Here is a 17,036-nt window from a genome sequence, read left to right as displayed (position 1 = left end):
GATCTTCAAGCTAGGTAAGGTGAAAGGGTTTTTAAAGACCTGTCTGCGACCGCAGTCTGCCACAGCATGTGCCAGCTTCTAAACAAGGTAATTATGAGGTAAGTGTGGTCATATTCTCTTTCTGCTTATTGATAAAGCATTGTGTGTGAATCAAAGCCTGATAACGCATCTCCCTGTGCTCCACAGAGCTCCATGGTGTCTAGAACTGTAGGAAACATCTGCAGAGGTCCGAAGTCACACACAAGTCTCAACCTTCTAGTCTCAAGTAAGTTCCAGTTTAGTGTTTTGAGTGTCAATTAAAGAATATCAAGTGACTCACAAGTCAAATCAGAGCAAATATTAGCTCTCTAACTAATGTTTGACCAACCAATGAGCTCATAAGTGAGCTAAAAAAAAAACATTCATGTACATTTCTTAGCAGATCGGTGATTGAGGTGGTCATGCAGACTCATGAGCTGGCGGGGAACGTTCCCACAGTATTGGCTAACATGTTCAAATAACGTTTTAAGGATGCTTATCATTTCAAATACTATTCCTAGAAGGTTGTCACTGCAACATTTCGAGGATGTGACAGGTGACATAGAATGTTCTTTTATAAAACGTTCTCACAATGTTACATGAGAACATGAGTGCTATACATGTAAATACAAATCATTTTAAATATATTTGAAGTTAGTTTTCTTGATATTTTTCTATTTAAACAAACATATTTTCTAACAATTTTGCTTTTTTTCTTATCATTTCCAGTTTGTTTCCTGTCAGCTCTGTTTTCAAAACAAAAATCGAACCAATCTGCTCAGGTTTCAAAGGTTAAAATGATTCTGAAAGGGTCTAAATGTAGCCCAGGAACACCAATGGCAGTCCAGGTTTCAAAGGGTTAAGCAGGGTGAGCAGATAATTGTTATTAGGTTATGAACATGCCAAACCGCTGTTGTAGGCCTTTAACACTCATTTCGTTGCTACATGAGCTTTTGTCTTGTCCCATGCAAATGATCATTTGTTAACCCTCTGAAACCTGGACTACCATCAGAACTGAAAATAAGAAAAAATAAATAAATAAATAAATAATAATAATTTCTAAAGGGAAAAAAGTCAAGGAAACTAACTATAGATATTTATTTAAATTATTTTATTTACATTTATAGCACTTTTTTAAGTAATTTTCTTGTCTAAAAAAGTGTTTATTTATTTTATCATTTCATTTTTGCTCATTTTAAGGTAATTCTCTTGTAACTTTTTACCTAATTTCTTGCTAATTTGGGTTCATTTTTAGTTAATTGGCTCATTGTCTCCCTCCCACTTTTTATTTTTTTAAGCAATTAAACCAATTTGCTTAGGTTTCACAGGGTTAATTATGAGCCTTGTAAAGATGATATTCAGTTAAATCACCAACCGGCCAGGTCATCATGAAAGTAGCTGTGGATATTTATGCTTCCGGGAGGAAAAGCAAATTAAATTCTATGTCTCTGTGACCTGATCTATAGTGCTGTCCTAAGGTGAAAGCTTACATTTCAGCCCCACTATTGATCGCTGAGATTAAAAGCAGTAAACTCATTAGTATGTTGTTTGTTGTGTGTGAAGCTTCAGCTTGGTTTGGGACATTGTTCAGGTGTTTGAAGGTGGATTCTGGTCTTGAAGGAAGCTATAAGCGTCTGGCCCATCTCCCTGTAAGCACTCCCAGTCCCACAGAGACACACCTTTAGATCTTTTACCTGCTACATTGAGTTGCTGGCTGGAAATCAGTAAACACAGTACAAGACAGAGGAGTCTGAATATGATGTAAAACACTTTCTAATGTTCTCTCAGTTTCTCTCAGAAGGAAGTGGTTTTTGTCTTGGTGTTTTTTTTTTCCTTTAAATTTCCCTTTAAATAGCTTTAAAGTTGTAGAATCATCTTATTCCGTCCTGTCTGACAGTAATATTTCTGCTTACAATGATTCAAAATATTCAAACCCAAGACTTCTGGTATTGGTATTGGTGGCAAGGCCCCGAGGGTGGATTAGATCCGCCCAGGGTTCCTTAAGGCCCTGGATGTTGTGGGGCTGTCATGGTTGACACCTGTGTAGTGTTCCAACTACAGGGGGATCACACTCCTCAGCCTCCCTGGTAAGGTCTATTCAGGGGTACTGGAGAGGAGGGTCCGCCGGATAGTCGAACCTCGGATCCAGGAGGAACTGTGGACCAGCTCTGGACCCTTGGCAGGATCCTTGAGGGTGCATGGGAGTTTGCCCAACCAGTCCACATGTGTTTTGTGGACTTGGAGAAGGCATTGGACTGTCTCCCTCGGGGAGTCCTGTGGGGGGTTCTCCGGGAGTATGGGTTATCGGACCCCCTGATACGGGCTGTCCGTTCCCTGTATGACCGGTGCCGGAGCTTGGTCCGCATTGCCGACAGTAAGTCGGACTCGTTTCTAGTGTAGGATTGGACTCCGCCAGGGCTGCCCTTTGTCACCGATTCTGTTCATAACTTTTATGGACAGAATTTCTAGGCACAGCCAGGGTGTTGAGGGGGTCCGGTTTGGTGACCTCAGGATTAGGTCCCTGCTTTTTGCAGATGATGTGGTGTGTGTTGGCTTCATCAGGCAGTGACCTTCAGCTCTCACTGGATCGGTTCGCAGCCGAGTTTGAAGCAGCCGGGATGAGAATCAGCACCTCCAGACCCGAGGCCATGGTTCTCAGCCGGAAAAGGGTGGAGTGCCCTCTCCAGATCGGGGATGAGATCCTGCCCCCAAGTGGAGGAGTTTAAGTACCTTGGGGTCTTGTTCACAAGTGAGAGAAGGATGGAGCGAGAGATCGACAGGTGGATCGGTGCGGCGTCTGCAGTAGTGCGGACTCTGCACCCATCTGTCGTGGTGAAGAGGGAGCTGAGCCGAAAGGCAAAGCTTTCAGTTTACCAGTCGATCCTCGTTCCTCTCCTCACCTATGGTCACGAGCTTTGGGTAGTGACCGAAAGAACAAGATCGCAGGTACAAGTGGTCGAAATGAGCTTCCTCCGTAGGGTGGCTGGGCTCTCCCTTAGAGATAGGGTGAGAAGCTCGGTCATCCGGGAGGATGAGTTGGCTCGGGCATCTAATTAGGATGCCTCTCAGACGCCTCCCTGGTGAGGTGTTCAGGTCACGCCCCACCGGTAGGAGGCCCTGGGGAAGACCCAGGACACGCTGGAGAGACTATGTCTCCCAGCTGGCCTGGGAACGCCTCGGGATCCCCCGGGAAGAGCTGGACGAAGTGGCCAGGGAGAGGGAAGTCTGGGCTTCCCTGCTTAGGCTGCTGCCCCCGTGACCCGACCCCGGATAAGCAGTAGACAATGGATGGATGGACTTCTTGTATTTTATGGCTTTCACCAAATGAGAATAATCTTGTGCATCATTTATACTAAGCCATAGTTCCACAAAATTCTGCATGACATATTTGGTATCTATGAAAAAACGCTGTAATTTCCACTAGAATTTCAAATTAAGTTATGTGGATTTGAACAATGTTGGGCTGTGCAGCGTGAATTTGTTCTGTCTGACCCCGGGTCACAGAGGGTGAAGAGGTGAACAAAAAAAAAATAGCAGAATCTTCTTTCTCAACCTCTTAGGTAAATAAAATGTGTGTGTGTGTCATGTCTATGTCATACAAATATTAACACACTACAAAAAGAATCATGAAGACCAAAAATGCAATGAAGTAAAAAAAACACAATATTATATCTAAAAGTGCCCGAGAGCAAACAGATCAATATACTGGAGCCTGGATGACTGAGAATTTTCACAGACTATTCAGGCAGCTGCTGGATTCCACTCGTAACTCATGAATTTATTTTTAGAAATCAAAACACTGATTTATATTTATTTTAACCGTTGAAACCTGAACATATCAGTTTAATTTCTTTTTCTTCTGTTTTCTTTCTGTTTTTAAAAAAACAGAGCTAAAAAGGCAATGAGCAACTTGGCAAAAGATGTCCCGCAAACTACAAGAAATTTGGAAAAGCTGACGGAAAATGAACTGAAAAATAATTTTTAAAAAAACTAATAAAAAAGAAAAGAGAGAAAATTTTTAAATTATTATTGACAGAGTGAATCAACCCTGAGTTAAAATATGTTTTTCTTATTCTGCACAATGAATGAATATAACATACACTGAAAAGGATTGTATTTGATGTCTTTATGCTATCTGCAAGTGGGCCATCATCATAAGAGTATGCATGAGATGAAGTTAATTCCACTACAGAAGAGACTTCATTATCACTAAAACTGAGTAGGAAAAAATGTGTATATGTCAATATCAGTATCACTTATTAGCCAAATTAGTGATTATATATCAGCATGTTGGATATTTGCAAAATATCTAATACTGTGCATCCCTACTAATAAGGCAACAGTGCTGACAGAGCTGTTAGTGTTAACCTGGTTGACAACGAAATACCCACCAGTATCCACTGTCTGAGCACAGTGCAGGGACCACACCCCATTTCTTACCAAAACAACAACAACTTTGTCAATTCTGTGTTGTACTTCCAAGAGAGCCCCGAAATCAGCATGACTTGTCAGACATGTAGGTTGATCCACTGCATCCCTGCTTCGGTCTGACTCATCCAGCAGCGCTTTCAATATGTTCCATTCATGGCAGCAAAAACACTCCGTTGTTTGTCATGTGTTTGAGCTCCAACAGCAGCTGCTGCCTGTTGGCGTCAGCAACTGCTGTTGTGTTTGATCCCATGATGCAGCAGCAGTGTCCCCCTCTCCTCGCGCTGCTCACGGCAGGATTTCCTCCTCAGTACACTCTGGCTCAACCTAAAACACTACAACCATAATAGTATTTCTGTAGAAGTAGAATAATTTTCTTGTCTGAGGTCCTCATCATATCGCTCCCTGTCAAACATTTTCTTGTGAAATTGTCTTTACTTTGCAGAGTTACTTCTTTGTTTACTTGTTTACTTAGAGGTTCTAGTCTTAATCATCCAACAAGAGAGCATATCATTGTTGTTTGGTGCAAATATCTCCACACTCATGCACTATTCCCTTTTTTTTATAAACTAATTCTGTTGGTCCCCCTCTAAATCTATCAGTGGGTTTACCATTTCGCAACTGTGGGTTAGGTGAGAGCGGATTTGGGAATGTCTTTGGTTAAACAAAGAATGTTACTCTTTGACAAAAACGTCTATCTTTGTAGGGATCCTCTCCATAGTGTTGTCAGATACTCAGAATAACAATCTGATTCTGTCAGTGGCAAAAACAAACACTTTTAGTGGACATACATTGATAATGCAAACATGCCTTTTTTCACAGTTTTAAAAAAATGTTGGACCCACTAGTCACTTAGAAACCAAAGCATGTGAAAATAGGGTCCTAGATTGAAAAATACTGAAGTTACACTTTAATTTCAGTTATTTTTTGTGAATCAAGTTTCTTACCATCGCTGTTTGTTCTCATGTCTCTTTTTTTTTGCTCATTTTAGGGACTACAGATTTTTCTGTTTCCCTGCAGTGATGACTTTTCATTTAATCAGTAAGTCCTGTAAAATATGTTTTCTGTTAAGATGTATATTTTTGTGAATTCTTTTTTGTATTCATTCTGTATTCATTGTATTCATTCTTTTTCATGTATTCATATTTTTGTGAATACACATGTCTAAGCATTACAAATGAGGGCTGCAAAATGTATACATACAGTATGTGTTTCTATATCTGCCTACTCTGTGGTTAAGGTTTGGTTTAGTTTAGGCACAAACATGATGCCCTCAAGGTTAAGAAAAGATGGTGGTAACTCGGGCTTGGCGATATGGTCTGAAAATTAGATTGCAATATTTTTGAGCTATATCTTGATACACGATATATATCTTGATATTTTTTAAATATGCTAGAACTTTGAAACAGGATTGAAAATTACGGTTTTTATTAAATCAAATTTCCCATTTGATGTGACAATATGGATGGCATGACTATTGGCATTCAGATGCCTTTTAACAAGCATTTAAATCTTTAAAATGTGAGCAAATTGGTTTGATTTCTTTCAAAAACATGGAAAAAGGTAATCAGCAGTTTGCCTGAAAAACAAGTTAGTTAAATTGTAAAACAAATCAGTGAAAGGTGACATAAAAATTACCTGAAAATAAGCCGTTAAAAAAGGAAAGAGAAAGAGAGAGAATTATTAAATAACTAGGGTGAGATATTTATGTGTGTGTGTATGTATATATATGATATATATATATATATGTATATATATATGTATATCTACATATATATATATAAAGATGAATAAATTCATGAATTTTGTATCTAAAGTTCAGTTGCAGAATATTTTCATTTTTTATTTGTTTTTGCTGGGTTTTTTTTGTTTTGGCGGTCATTTCCTTTTTTTGTGTGTGTTGCTGATTTCAGGTGATTTTCTACCAATTTCAATCAATAGTCATTAGTAATGTAGATATAATGACTAAATGGGTAAAAGCAAGTATTAAAACAAGTAGCACTGTTTGATAAGTTGAGAGAAGTATATTTATTATTTATTTATATTTTTTGTAATGCAAATTTCAAAATCAATAGAAAAAACATTTTTTTCCATATTAGGATATAACAATATCCATTAGCAAAGACTATATATAGTCTCATATCTCAATAAGGTATAATATCTTTATACTGACCAGCCCTGGTGGTAATGGTTAAAAGACACTGATGTTGGCTGTTTGAAAAAACAAGAATGCATTTCTTTGGAGGAGCTAACACTAGATCCTTCAAGGACAGGAGACTTTGTCTCTGACTTTAGTCTCCCAGGCAGCACAAGGACTTCTGTCAACAGCAGTGGAATGCATTTTTAATATATCTGTTTTTTGGCGGGTACATCCAAAGTTTATTTGGTGAGTGTTTGCTCTAAAAGACAAATATCATGCTGTAATATTTGCAGGCTGATATAGAAGTCCAACCCTGGTAAACAGACTCACATGGTGCTTGCAGCGTCACAGACTCTGCTCCCACATCCACAAACACACGCTGATGATCACAGGCCACCAGACGCGACATTAATTGGTGGGAGAATTAAACGACCGCTTTGCATAGAAATCAGGGGCCCCATACAGATCTGCAGTGCTCACATTATTTTTCAAAGTGTGCCCAAGTGCTTGTTGAGCGAGCTCATACTGACATTTATTTCAATTGGTCGGAATAGAGGAGTGTAATTATGGAGGATAAAAGGGACGTGGTCACAGCTGAAACGCATTGCTGACCACCCACCAAATGCAAATTCAATCAAAGGCTTAGCCAGAGGTGATTAGAGGCTGCAGCTCTAATCAAAGAAATCTTTGATTAGAGCTGATTATTAGTCGTGGCAATTCGATCAGTCACACTGGAATATGAAATATGCACAGCCATGTTCTGCTTCAGTGTGAGATCCAGGGGGGAAACAAATAAATCCACTACCCAGAGCTGCATACAATACAGCAGATGTCCTGCGTGTGGAGAGCTGTGACTCAGCAGGGCTGCATTGATACAGGTTACATGTGATCAGACTACGCAACAAAAAGCTACCAAAATAATGCAGTTACAATTGTATTGTTTTTATATTGTGTGTAATTACTGGTCATTGAAAATTTGAATGAACCTTGAAACCTGGAGTGACATATGTTTTGCCTTTCACAAGTGTTTAAACCTTTGAACCCTGAGCACATTGGTGCGATTTCTTTCAGAAATGTGGGGAAAAAGGCAACGAGCAACTTGATGAGAAATGTCCCACATATTGCAAGAAATTAGTAGATTTAGGATTTTTTTGTAAAGCTAATGGGAAAAAAATCACAATTACATATTTAAAATTATATTACATTATTTTCATATTTGTAAGCACTTAACCAGTCTTGTTTGCCTTATTTTCTGCTTATTTTGTCTTTTTTTTCTAAATCAGGTAATTTTCTTGGCAGAGAATGTGAAAAAAATGGGGGTCATTATATCAACATTTGACACAAACTTATGATTGACTTTTTATCACCTTTATTTGATGTTTTATTTTGTCCACATTGCCACTCCAAATTCTGTTTCAATTATCTGTATTTTCTAAGATGTGGCAGGAGTTTGTCTCGTAGGAGTTTGGTTCAATAACTGTTTTTGTTATGGGACACTGGGTATGATATTTGGTATATAAATAACACTTTCCAGGCTCTGGTGAAAATTAAAATGCTCCAGAGCTGTCATTAGAGCCTGGGATTTACATCTTAGTGTTTAATCTTTGTTACAGTTTAACATAGTTTGCAGTCTTTCTCTGTAACTGATTCCTTGCATTATTCTGTCTTCACCGTCCTGTGTCCCAAGTAACTCAAAGGGCATGCAGATATTTTGTGATGCGTAAAAGTGGCGTGTTTCCTCTGGTTTGGAAGACACATAGACAAGAACACAGTTAGACTCCACATTTGGTAGATCACTGCTGCCCCAGTGTGATTAAAGATGATAACTACACCACCATAATGCTTCATGCACACTGTGCTGTGAGGAGCACACTGAAGCAGGAGGCTACGCTCTAAATATTGTGTACGTACACATAATAATAAAAGAAGAAAAATTGTCCCTCCAAAAGAATATTGCCATCTTCATATATAATAATGAGAATAGAGGATTTGGAACTACTTTACCAATAACTTTTAGAATCTCTATAAGAAAAGAAGTAGGGGATGACAAATAAATTAAGTAAAAGTAGCAAACACAACAATATGAAAATCAATTACAAGTTTGAAAAAAAGGGAAAAAAAGAAAAGAAAGAATAAAAACTGCCCTTGTAAAGTTATTAAGTAAATAAGTATTTTTTGACAAAACAATTGCATTATTATTATGTCATACTATATTATAATGTATTGCTATCACTATCGCTATTTAGTAGGCCTATAGTATGTTAAAATATATAATATTAAGAGAAAGGGAAACAGAGATTTAGACAAACTTCTTATATGACGGGATGGTATGAAGATGTGCAAGAAAATATTCTATTCTTTACTGCGTAACTAGTTTTTTTTACACTTTGTATTTTATTGCAGTTTCCCATGCCAATTTGGTTTAATTTGAAGAATTTCAAGGACCAGAGTGTCTGAAAGTACAAGTATTTTAGAAGGAGGCATGTCAAATAATTTTTTAAGCACTCGTGAGGGACATTTTTTTTTTTTTTTTTAGCTTTTTTTAGTTGTCTTACGGAAAGGTCATACAACTTGTTGTAAATTGTATTTATTTATTTTAAATACCCCCTGAACCCCAAACCCCGCTGGTAGGTTTGAACACCATTATTACACCATTTATCAAAGTTGGAATTTTCAAAGGACCTTAAACACATCATCTTTAACAAGCATTTGTATTAAAAATTATAGCTGTTTGATAAATCTAACACCCATACTGGTTCGCTTACTGCATTGGCTCCAATACTGCGTACATTTGGCCTGAATATAATATAGTGGAGGGAATGCATTTTGCCCTGTAACTCAGGGAGGCTCAAAGAAAAATATCTGTAACTTTGGGAAGGGTCAAGAAAAAAATTATAAAGTCACACCATAGACACCTCCTCAGTAAAGCACAGTCCTCAGGGTAGTTTACAAAATTATTTTTTGTATATAATACTTTGCTAAAACAATAACCAAATGCATGACATTCTTTTCATTAGCTGAGAAAATGGAATTTAAACAATTTTATAATGTATCTAATTTTGTATGTGTAACATCTTTTTGAAAAAAAAGTTTTGAAAAGAACTTTTGTAAATCAAAGAGGTGACATGAAAACAATCCACTAAAACATGCTTTTCACATACAGGTAGCGCTCCATTGTTTTCTCTTGAAAGAAAAGATACATGTGCGAGTAGTAAAATGCTCAAGACTACCTTTAATAAAGGTGTGTAATATTAAAGCGGGGTCCACTTTAATATTACACTGGTGTCACTCTGAGCACAAAATATGCTCATAGATATGATTTTTTAAATTCATTTTCAAATGCAGAAAAATATAGTTAAGTTATGCTCTTTTCAAACGGGAAAAAAGCTCCAATCTCTTCTTCCTAAGATCCTAATTGCCCAAGGAAAAATTGAAAGGGTTAACACCTATAAGTATCTAGGTATTACTATTGACCAAACTTTGTCATTCAAACCTCACATTGATAACCTTGTTTCTAAGCTGAAACTCAAATTAAGTTTCTTTTTCAGAAATAAATCCTGTTTCTTGCTACAGTCAAGGAAACACTTGATTTTGACAACATTTCTTGCACTTAACAGTATGAATGTTATAATTTTGTTAACACGGCGTATTTTATTGTAGTAACTGAGCTGGGAATTCCAAGATTAAACAAAAATACACAATCCTTCCAAAATGCATGCCATATGCATGAACACAGCTAAAATGATCTCCCCCATCCAAACATAAATAAATAAATGAAAAGCGCGTAAATTATTAGTATTATTTATAAATACTATCATCTGGTAATACTTGAACGTTGTGTCAATAAAGTTTCAAAGACCGGTTTGACGTGATTGTGTTATGCGCATGCGCACCCGCAGTGCTGCAGAGAGTCCCGCAGCTGTCAGGAGGACGCAGGAATGTGAGTCTGTCGCTCTGTTAAAGGCTGGAAACACAAAACTGCGGGGCTGTCTCTGCTCTTTGCTTTCTCTGACAACATTGAGTGTCTGTGTTGTGTTCGTGCAACTCCTCAGCTGTTGTAAAAATGTCTCCAAATCGATGAAAGACACTGTGTAACCCGCTGCGGACTGAAGTTTACTCGGGCCGCCCCTCGCCATGGCCTCTCTAACCGTAAGCTCGGCGGCTCAGAGCCTCGAGAAGCAGCGCATGTCCTTCTCGCTGCTCTTCTACCGGGCTGTCCGGGACCTGAAGCCGGTCTGGATGCTGGAGGACGTTCGGACCATGGAGACTTTTTACCAGGAGGAGGACTCCAGCCTGAGGATTTACACTCCGTCGGAGGCGTTGCTGTACGCGATAGTTCACGATCACCAGGCGTACGCGCAGTATCTGCTCAACCGCTTCACCGACGAAGCGCTAGCAAAGCCGGGGGAGCGCTTCTGCTGCTGCCCGTCCTCCGCCCCGCACCTCGCTATGGCTGTCCGCTACGACCGGCGCTACATTCTTGGCCTCATCTTACAGGAGACTCACCGGACACCCAGCGCGCCATCGGAGCGAGCCGGCTGTTTCCACACGGAGGACGGCAGGACACCTCTCCACCTGGCCTGCGAGCTGCTGCGGCCCGAGGCGGTGCTCATGCTGCTGGGGAGCGGAGCCTCCCCGCACGCGCTGGACCACAACGGCTTGACTCCGCTGGACGTGATTCTGGAGAAACTCAGGGACTCCAAGGAGGCGAACAGCGGCGGGAGGAGGCAGTGTTTAGACAACCTGCTCCTGTTTATGCCAAAGGTTCACTTTAAAACGAAAGCCGCTTTAAAGAGAGAGCCGGAGCTGTGGCGCGAGCTGCTGGGAGAGGACACGTTCATGTACCTGGCTGGAGGCAGCCCTGCCCCGCTGGTCCTCTCCGCCATGCAGACTATTCTCAAGCAGCTGAGCCCTGCGACTTTCCCGGACAGCCTGCACGAGCTGCCCATCCCCTCCTCCCTGAAACCACCAGGCCTGCCTGTGACCCCCCGGGACAGGCAGAAAGTGGTGTAGCATCACTATGACAGGATGCATGCTCCATATTCTCTTTTTGCATGATGGGTGTGGGTGTGTGTGTGTGTGTGTGTGTGGGTGTGTGTGTGTGTGTGTGTTTAAAGCGGTAACACTTCATTATAGGGCTTCACAAATAGGGATCAAATGAATCAGGGAGCAAATGAATGAATCTTATCTACAGATGTACCACTGATTGAATTTACTGGAAGGGTGATTGGACTGTAGAGGCAACAAAACCAGGGAATAAATAGCCATATTCTTAATTTTTTTTAACACTAATACAGGCATTAACAAGCAGTTTATTTGTCTAAGCTCATTCTAAAGTGTTACCTACTGCACTGTAAAATCTGACAAGTTGATCATATTTAAAATAATCTTGGGAACCGATTGCCTTGAAAAAAGAACAGCAGAGTTTTAGGGCCACATTTGGGGAAAAAAAAAAACTTTTTTGAGACTTTGAGAATAATGTCATAATATGAGAAAAAAAAAACCCCATAATATTACCAGAATAAAGTTGTTTTACGAGAAAAAAAACTCTTAATTTTATTAGAATAAACTCGTAATAATACAAGAATAAAGTCAAGAATAATGTGGTGATTTTACCAAAAAAAAAAGTAATTTTATGACAATACGAAATTATGAGAACAAATTTTACGAGAAAGGGGATATTATAATATGGAAATAAAAATATTGCCAGCAAACTATAAAACAGGCCCAAGCAGCCTCCTTGGCAACCAAGGACAATGACTAAGGTTTTATCGTTTGCTGGTAATATGTTTATTTCCATAGTGTAATACTTTATCTCTCATAAAAATACAACTGTATTCTCAAAATATTCTAACTTTTTTTTCTCATAATATTGCGTGTTGATTTTTGAAAAGTACAATTTTATTCTTGTAATATTATGACTTAATTCTCGAAATATTTTTTTTCTTTAACATGGCCCTAATCCTCCTTCTTAAAAAAGCAAATATATAAATCTTAACTAAAAAGTCAAGTCAAAGTCAACTTTATTTTCAATTCTGCCATGTGTTAGACACACAGGGAACTAAAATAGTATTCTCTCCATGCCCACGGTGAAAAGTACAAAAAAAAGAATAACACTATATTATCCGGTGTGAAAAACCATTGGCAGAATTGAACATATAGTTGACTTTTGTGAGCATGTGGTTGTACTGGTCTTATCAAAGCTACATTCACCTCAAGAAAAAATAAATTAAGTGCAAGAGTTTAGCGTGGTTGTACATGTGCTTGGTGGGAAAGGAATGACATTATGAAAATGGTCAAGAGACAAGATTGTTTGATCTAGGTTTTGATGTGACCTTTGAAGGGGTGTTTGTTGCTTATATCTAGTATTGAGTTGAGAATAAAAAACTGGTGGCCATTGTATTAGTTGAAAGGAGTTCCAAAGGTGGGTGCGGCAATTTGATCTAGAACAACAGTTGTTGACGAAGAAAGTTTTATGTTGTTTGTGGCTACACATGTTTGATTGTGTGGTGTTTTAACTTGTAAGGTTTAAAAACATGCTGTGGAGTTTTTGTTATTGTGAGTTGGTGTGGATTTATTTTTTTTTGGTTGAATAAAGTTGTCATTAGAATTTGATGATTTTACCATACAAAAAAAAAAAAACATTCCAAAAAATAAATATTAACCTAAAAATAAACGTTAAACTTTACGAGAAAAAAAAAATAATAATTTCTTAAATAAAAGTAAGTATAGTAAAAAAATTAAAGAATAAAAAAAAAAAACGAATAATAAAAATAAATGGTAAAAAATAAAAAAAAAAGGTTAAAAAATTGTGGTGTTGGGTGTGGTGAGATCCAATATCAATATGAAACAAAATTTAAACAAAAAAATAGGGAAAATTATGTATATTTTTGCCAAAAAAAAACCGAAAATAATAAAAAATTTAAAAAAAAAAAAAAAAAACTAAACTATAAAAAAATACAGAAATAAGAGCCCAGAACAAAGAATTTTGTGACGACAAGGGGATTTATAATATAGTTTGGAAATCATTGTTAAACAATATCGTTGACCCCTCCAGACAAAACTATATGTAAAAATTTTTAGGGTTGTGGAGTCAGGAAATACGGCATTTGGGCTAGAATCCTCCAAGTGAGGGGAACAGGGAGGGGGAATAGGACTATATGATAAATGGAAAATGAAAAAATTGCCAGCAAACTATAGAAGTACTAGTGCCCAATTAGCCTTTTGCAGTTTATCCGACTCAAGGTTTTTATGTTTGCTGGTAATATGTTTATTTCCATAGTGTAATACTTTATCGCTCATAAAAATACAACTGTATTCTCAAAATATTCTAACTTTTTTTTTCTCATAATATTGCGTGTTGATTTTTGAAAAGTACAATTTTATTCTTGTAATATTATGACTTAATTCTCGAAATATTTTTTTTCTTTAACATGGCCCTAATCCTCCTTCTTAAAAAAGCAAATATATAAATCTTAACTAAAAAGTCAAGTCAAAGTCAACTTTATTTTCAATTCTGCCATGTGTTAGACACACAGGGAACTAAAATAGTATTCTCTCCATGCCCACGGTGAAAAGTACAAAAAAAAGAATAAACACTATATATTATTTTATATATATATATATAGTATATATATATATATACATATATTACATATGTTCAGTTTGTGCAACTCAAAAACATAAGTGAAACTTCCTTGTTTTTTTAAGTGATAGCAAATTCAGTAAACCAAGTTAGTCTGACTTCACTTGATATCGACATGTGATGAAGTTCTGAGATCAAGAATATACAAATATGACTGACTAGTTTTTAACCAGCAGTATGCAGATATAAAGCACAGTAAACTTAGTATACTCAAGTTGCTAAAACTTAAAAAAGATTGATTTAATGAAACTTTCATTTTTAAGTTTCAGCAACTTCACAGTATTAAGTTAATGTTAAGGAAATTTTAAGTAAGCTTAACAATTGCATATAAAGTAAAGACATATTAATATGTATATGTACATTTTTTGAGGCAATGGGTTTCTAGAATTTTTTAAGTAAAATCAACTTGCCAGATTTGACAATGTAATACTACTGCTATTTAAGCCACTGTATCATAGAGGAGTAGACCAACATTTATGACAGTCTACATCAACTGTGTTTCTGGTGATTTTTAATTTATTTGGCTTTTTTATTTATTAGTAATGATGAAGGATGTGATCATATAGATCATTTGAGAATAATCAGGTGACTTGAAACACTTGGGATGACTGATTATTTTAAATAAATAGGAATCCAGGTGATAAAATTATTGTGCCTTTCTTGACTCCACTAATGCAGTTGAACACATTCATTGATATTTGCTTCATCACATCAAACAGCCAAGCAAAGAAAAAACTTCTTGAAAGCATCTCGAACAGAGCTAAATTACTAACTACAGCAGAAATGGAGATGTGTTTCTGCTGTTATCAGTTATTAGTTGTATTAAGGTTAATATCTGGGCTTTTTTTTGTTGTTTTTTTAATCCCCAGGGGAATTCCTGAAAGAACTGCTTCATTTTGGGAAACCAAAGCAGAGATGCCTTAGTTTCTTCCAAAAACAGGAGGAAAGCAATGGCCAACTTGACAAGAAATTACTAAAAAGTTACAAAAAATAACCTAAAAAATAGCAAGAAATCAAGAAAAAAAAACAAGGAAATTACCTCGAAAAAATATATTAAAATTAATTAAAAAGGTTATATGTTCTGTAACAGTTTTTTGAATGTTTAATTTCAATAATCACAAATTCAGTATTAATTTGCAGGTATTTTTCTTGTCACTTTTTTTTTGTTTTACAATTTTTTATTTCTTTTTGATTTTTTTAGCTCATTGCCTTTTCCCCCCCCATGTTTCTGAAGAGAAATAAACCCATTTGCTTGAGTTTCAAAGGTAAAATACTTGTGAAAGGCACCTGAAAGCAGCACAAGAAAAACTGATGTTGATCCAGGTTTTAAAGGGTTAATAATATATTCCTTATTAGCAACTGTATTATCTCCGTAGACAGAGGCGGACTAACCCACAAGGGGGGCACCAGGGTAGGAAGTAGTTCATTCTGAAAGATATGTGTTCCTGTCAGAATGACCTACTCCCAATTTAATTACATGTATACAGGTTGTAGTCTGTTCTAGTGGAAGTGTTACCTGATAGAACGGCCTGATCCACCTATCAGAGTGACCGAGTCCCCGTTTAATTACATTTATACAGAACCAACAGATCCACAGAGGACACCATGTCTGTTCACTCAGTCTTTTCACACCTGGAGAGTAAGAACAGCTACATCATATATGTAATTACTTATATTTTTTTATTTTATTGGAGCAATAGTGAAAAGATATAACAGAGGGTTTGGGCCATGTTAAAGCAAAAAAACAGATTACGAGAATAAAGAAAAAAGTCATAATTTTATGAGAAAGGGGATATATATATATATATATATATATATATATATATATATATATATATATATATATATATATATATAAAGATTTTTGCCTTGAAATTGTTTTTGCCTTTAAGTGATAGGACAGCACAAGGTGAAAGGGGGAGAGAGAGGTGGGGTGACATGCAGCAAAGGGCCGGGGCTGGAATCGAACCCGCGGCCGCTGCAGCGAGGACACAACCCAATCTTTAACAACATAAATCTTATGTTGTTTAAGATTTAAACAACATATGAATTTCAGACAGTGGCTGATTCTTATTCAAGTTGTTGGGTTTCCCCCTAAAGAGATTTTCCAGAAGTGGGCTTCTATTGGGTTCTCGTGCACGGACAGTTTATTACATAGAGCGATATCAGTCGGAAGACCCCAGAAGCAGGCTGAAGTCTGACATGGAAGCTAAGCAATGAACTGCTGTGGATGGGTCAGCAACAAAACAGATTTTAGCCAACTAAAAAAAATATCAGTTTTATAATTTTACGTATATATATATTTTTACGTGGGGCGCCCTTTTTTTTACTTTTTTTATTACAGTTACTATTTTTGTTTCCGGTTTTGTCTCCCTATTTCTATGGTTGTAGGGAAACAGCTCATTTCTCGATAATTGGTTTTCAAAAAGAAAATCTGTTGGCCGGTTGACTGTGTGTGGCATGGCACAACACTGGGGACAGTGGCTGCCAAGGAGGCTGCCTGTGCTCCCTTTTTTTTTAGTTTGCTGGCAATATGTTTATTTCGGTAATATACTATCCCCTGTCTAAAATGACAGCGTTATTCTCATAATATTGTGACTCAATTCTAATGAATTACAACTTTTCTCATAATATTACAACTTTATTCTCGAAATCTAAAAAAAACCTTTTTGTCCTAACGTGGCCCTAAAACTTGTAAAACATTGTGACTGATGACAGTGTAAATAATGTGTTTATAAGGAGGAAAAACCCACCCTGAAGCTTGTCATCAAATAAAAGATCACACATCTACATCTTTTATCTAAT

At 37.2% G+C, this 17,036-nt stretch overlaps 1 protein-coding gene across 1 annotated transcript; it reads left to right on the top strand.

Annotated features, from left to right (window-relative positions):
• Positions 1–10,506: 10,506 nt before the first annotated feature.
• On the top strand, positions 10,507–12,008 carry zgc:112001 (uncharacterized protein LOC550384 homolog). Its single transcript, XM_042503765.1, has one exon. The coding sequence runs from the start codon at positions 10,721–10,723 to the stop codon at positions 11,597–11,599; it is 879 nt and encodes a 292-aa protein (XP_042359699.1). The 5' UTR covers positions 10,507–10,720; the 3' UTR covers positions 11,600–12,008.
• The last annotated feature ends 5,028 nt before the right edge of the window (positions 12,009–17,036 follow it).

The sequence above is a fragment of the Plectropomus leopardus genome, chromosome 16, assembly GCF_008729295.1.
Source record: "Plectropomus leopardus isolate mb chromosome 16, YSFRI_Pleo_2.0, whole genome shotgun sequence".
NCBI classification, from domain to species: domain Eukaryota; kingdom Metazoa; phylum Chordata; class Actinopteri; order Perciformes; family Serranidae; genus Plectropomus; species Plectropomus leopardus.
The sequence above is the reverse complement of the archived record's forward strand: the minus strand, read 5'-3'. Positions and strand labels throughout refer to the sequence as shown.

What these genes read in the sequence shown, in the direction of transcription:
- zgc:112001 (XM_042503765.1), top strand. Translation starts at nt 10,721, where the DNA reads ATGGCCTCTCTAACCGTAAGCTCGGCGGCTCAGAGCCTCGAGAAGCAG.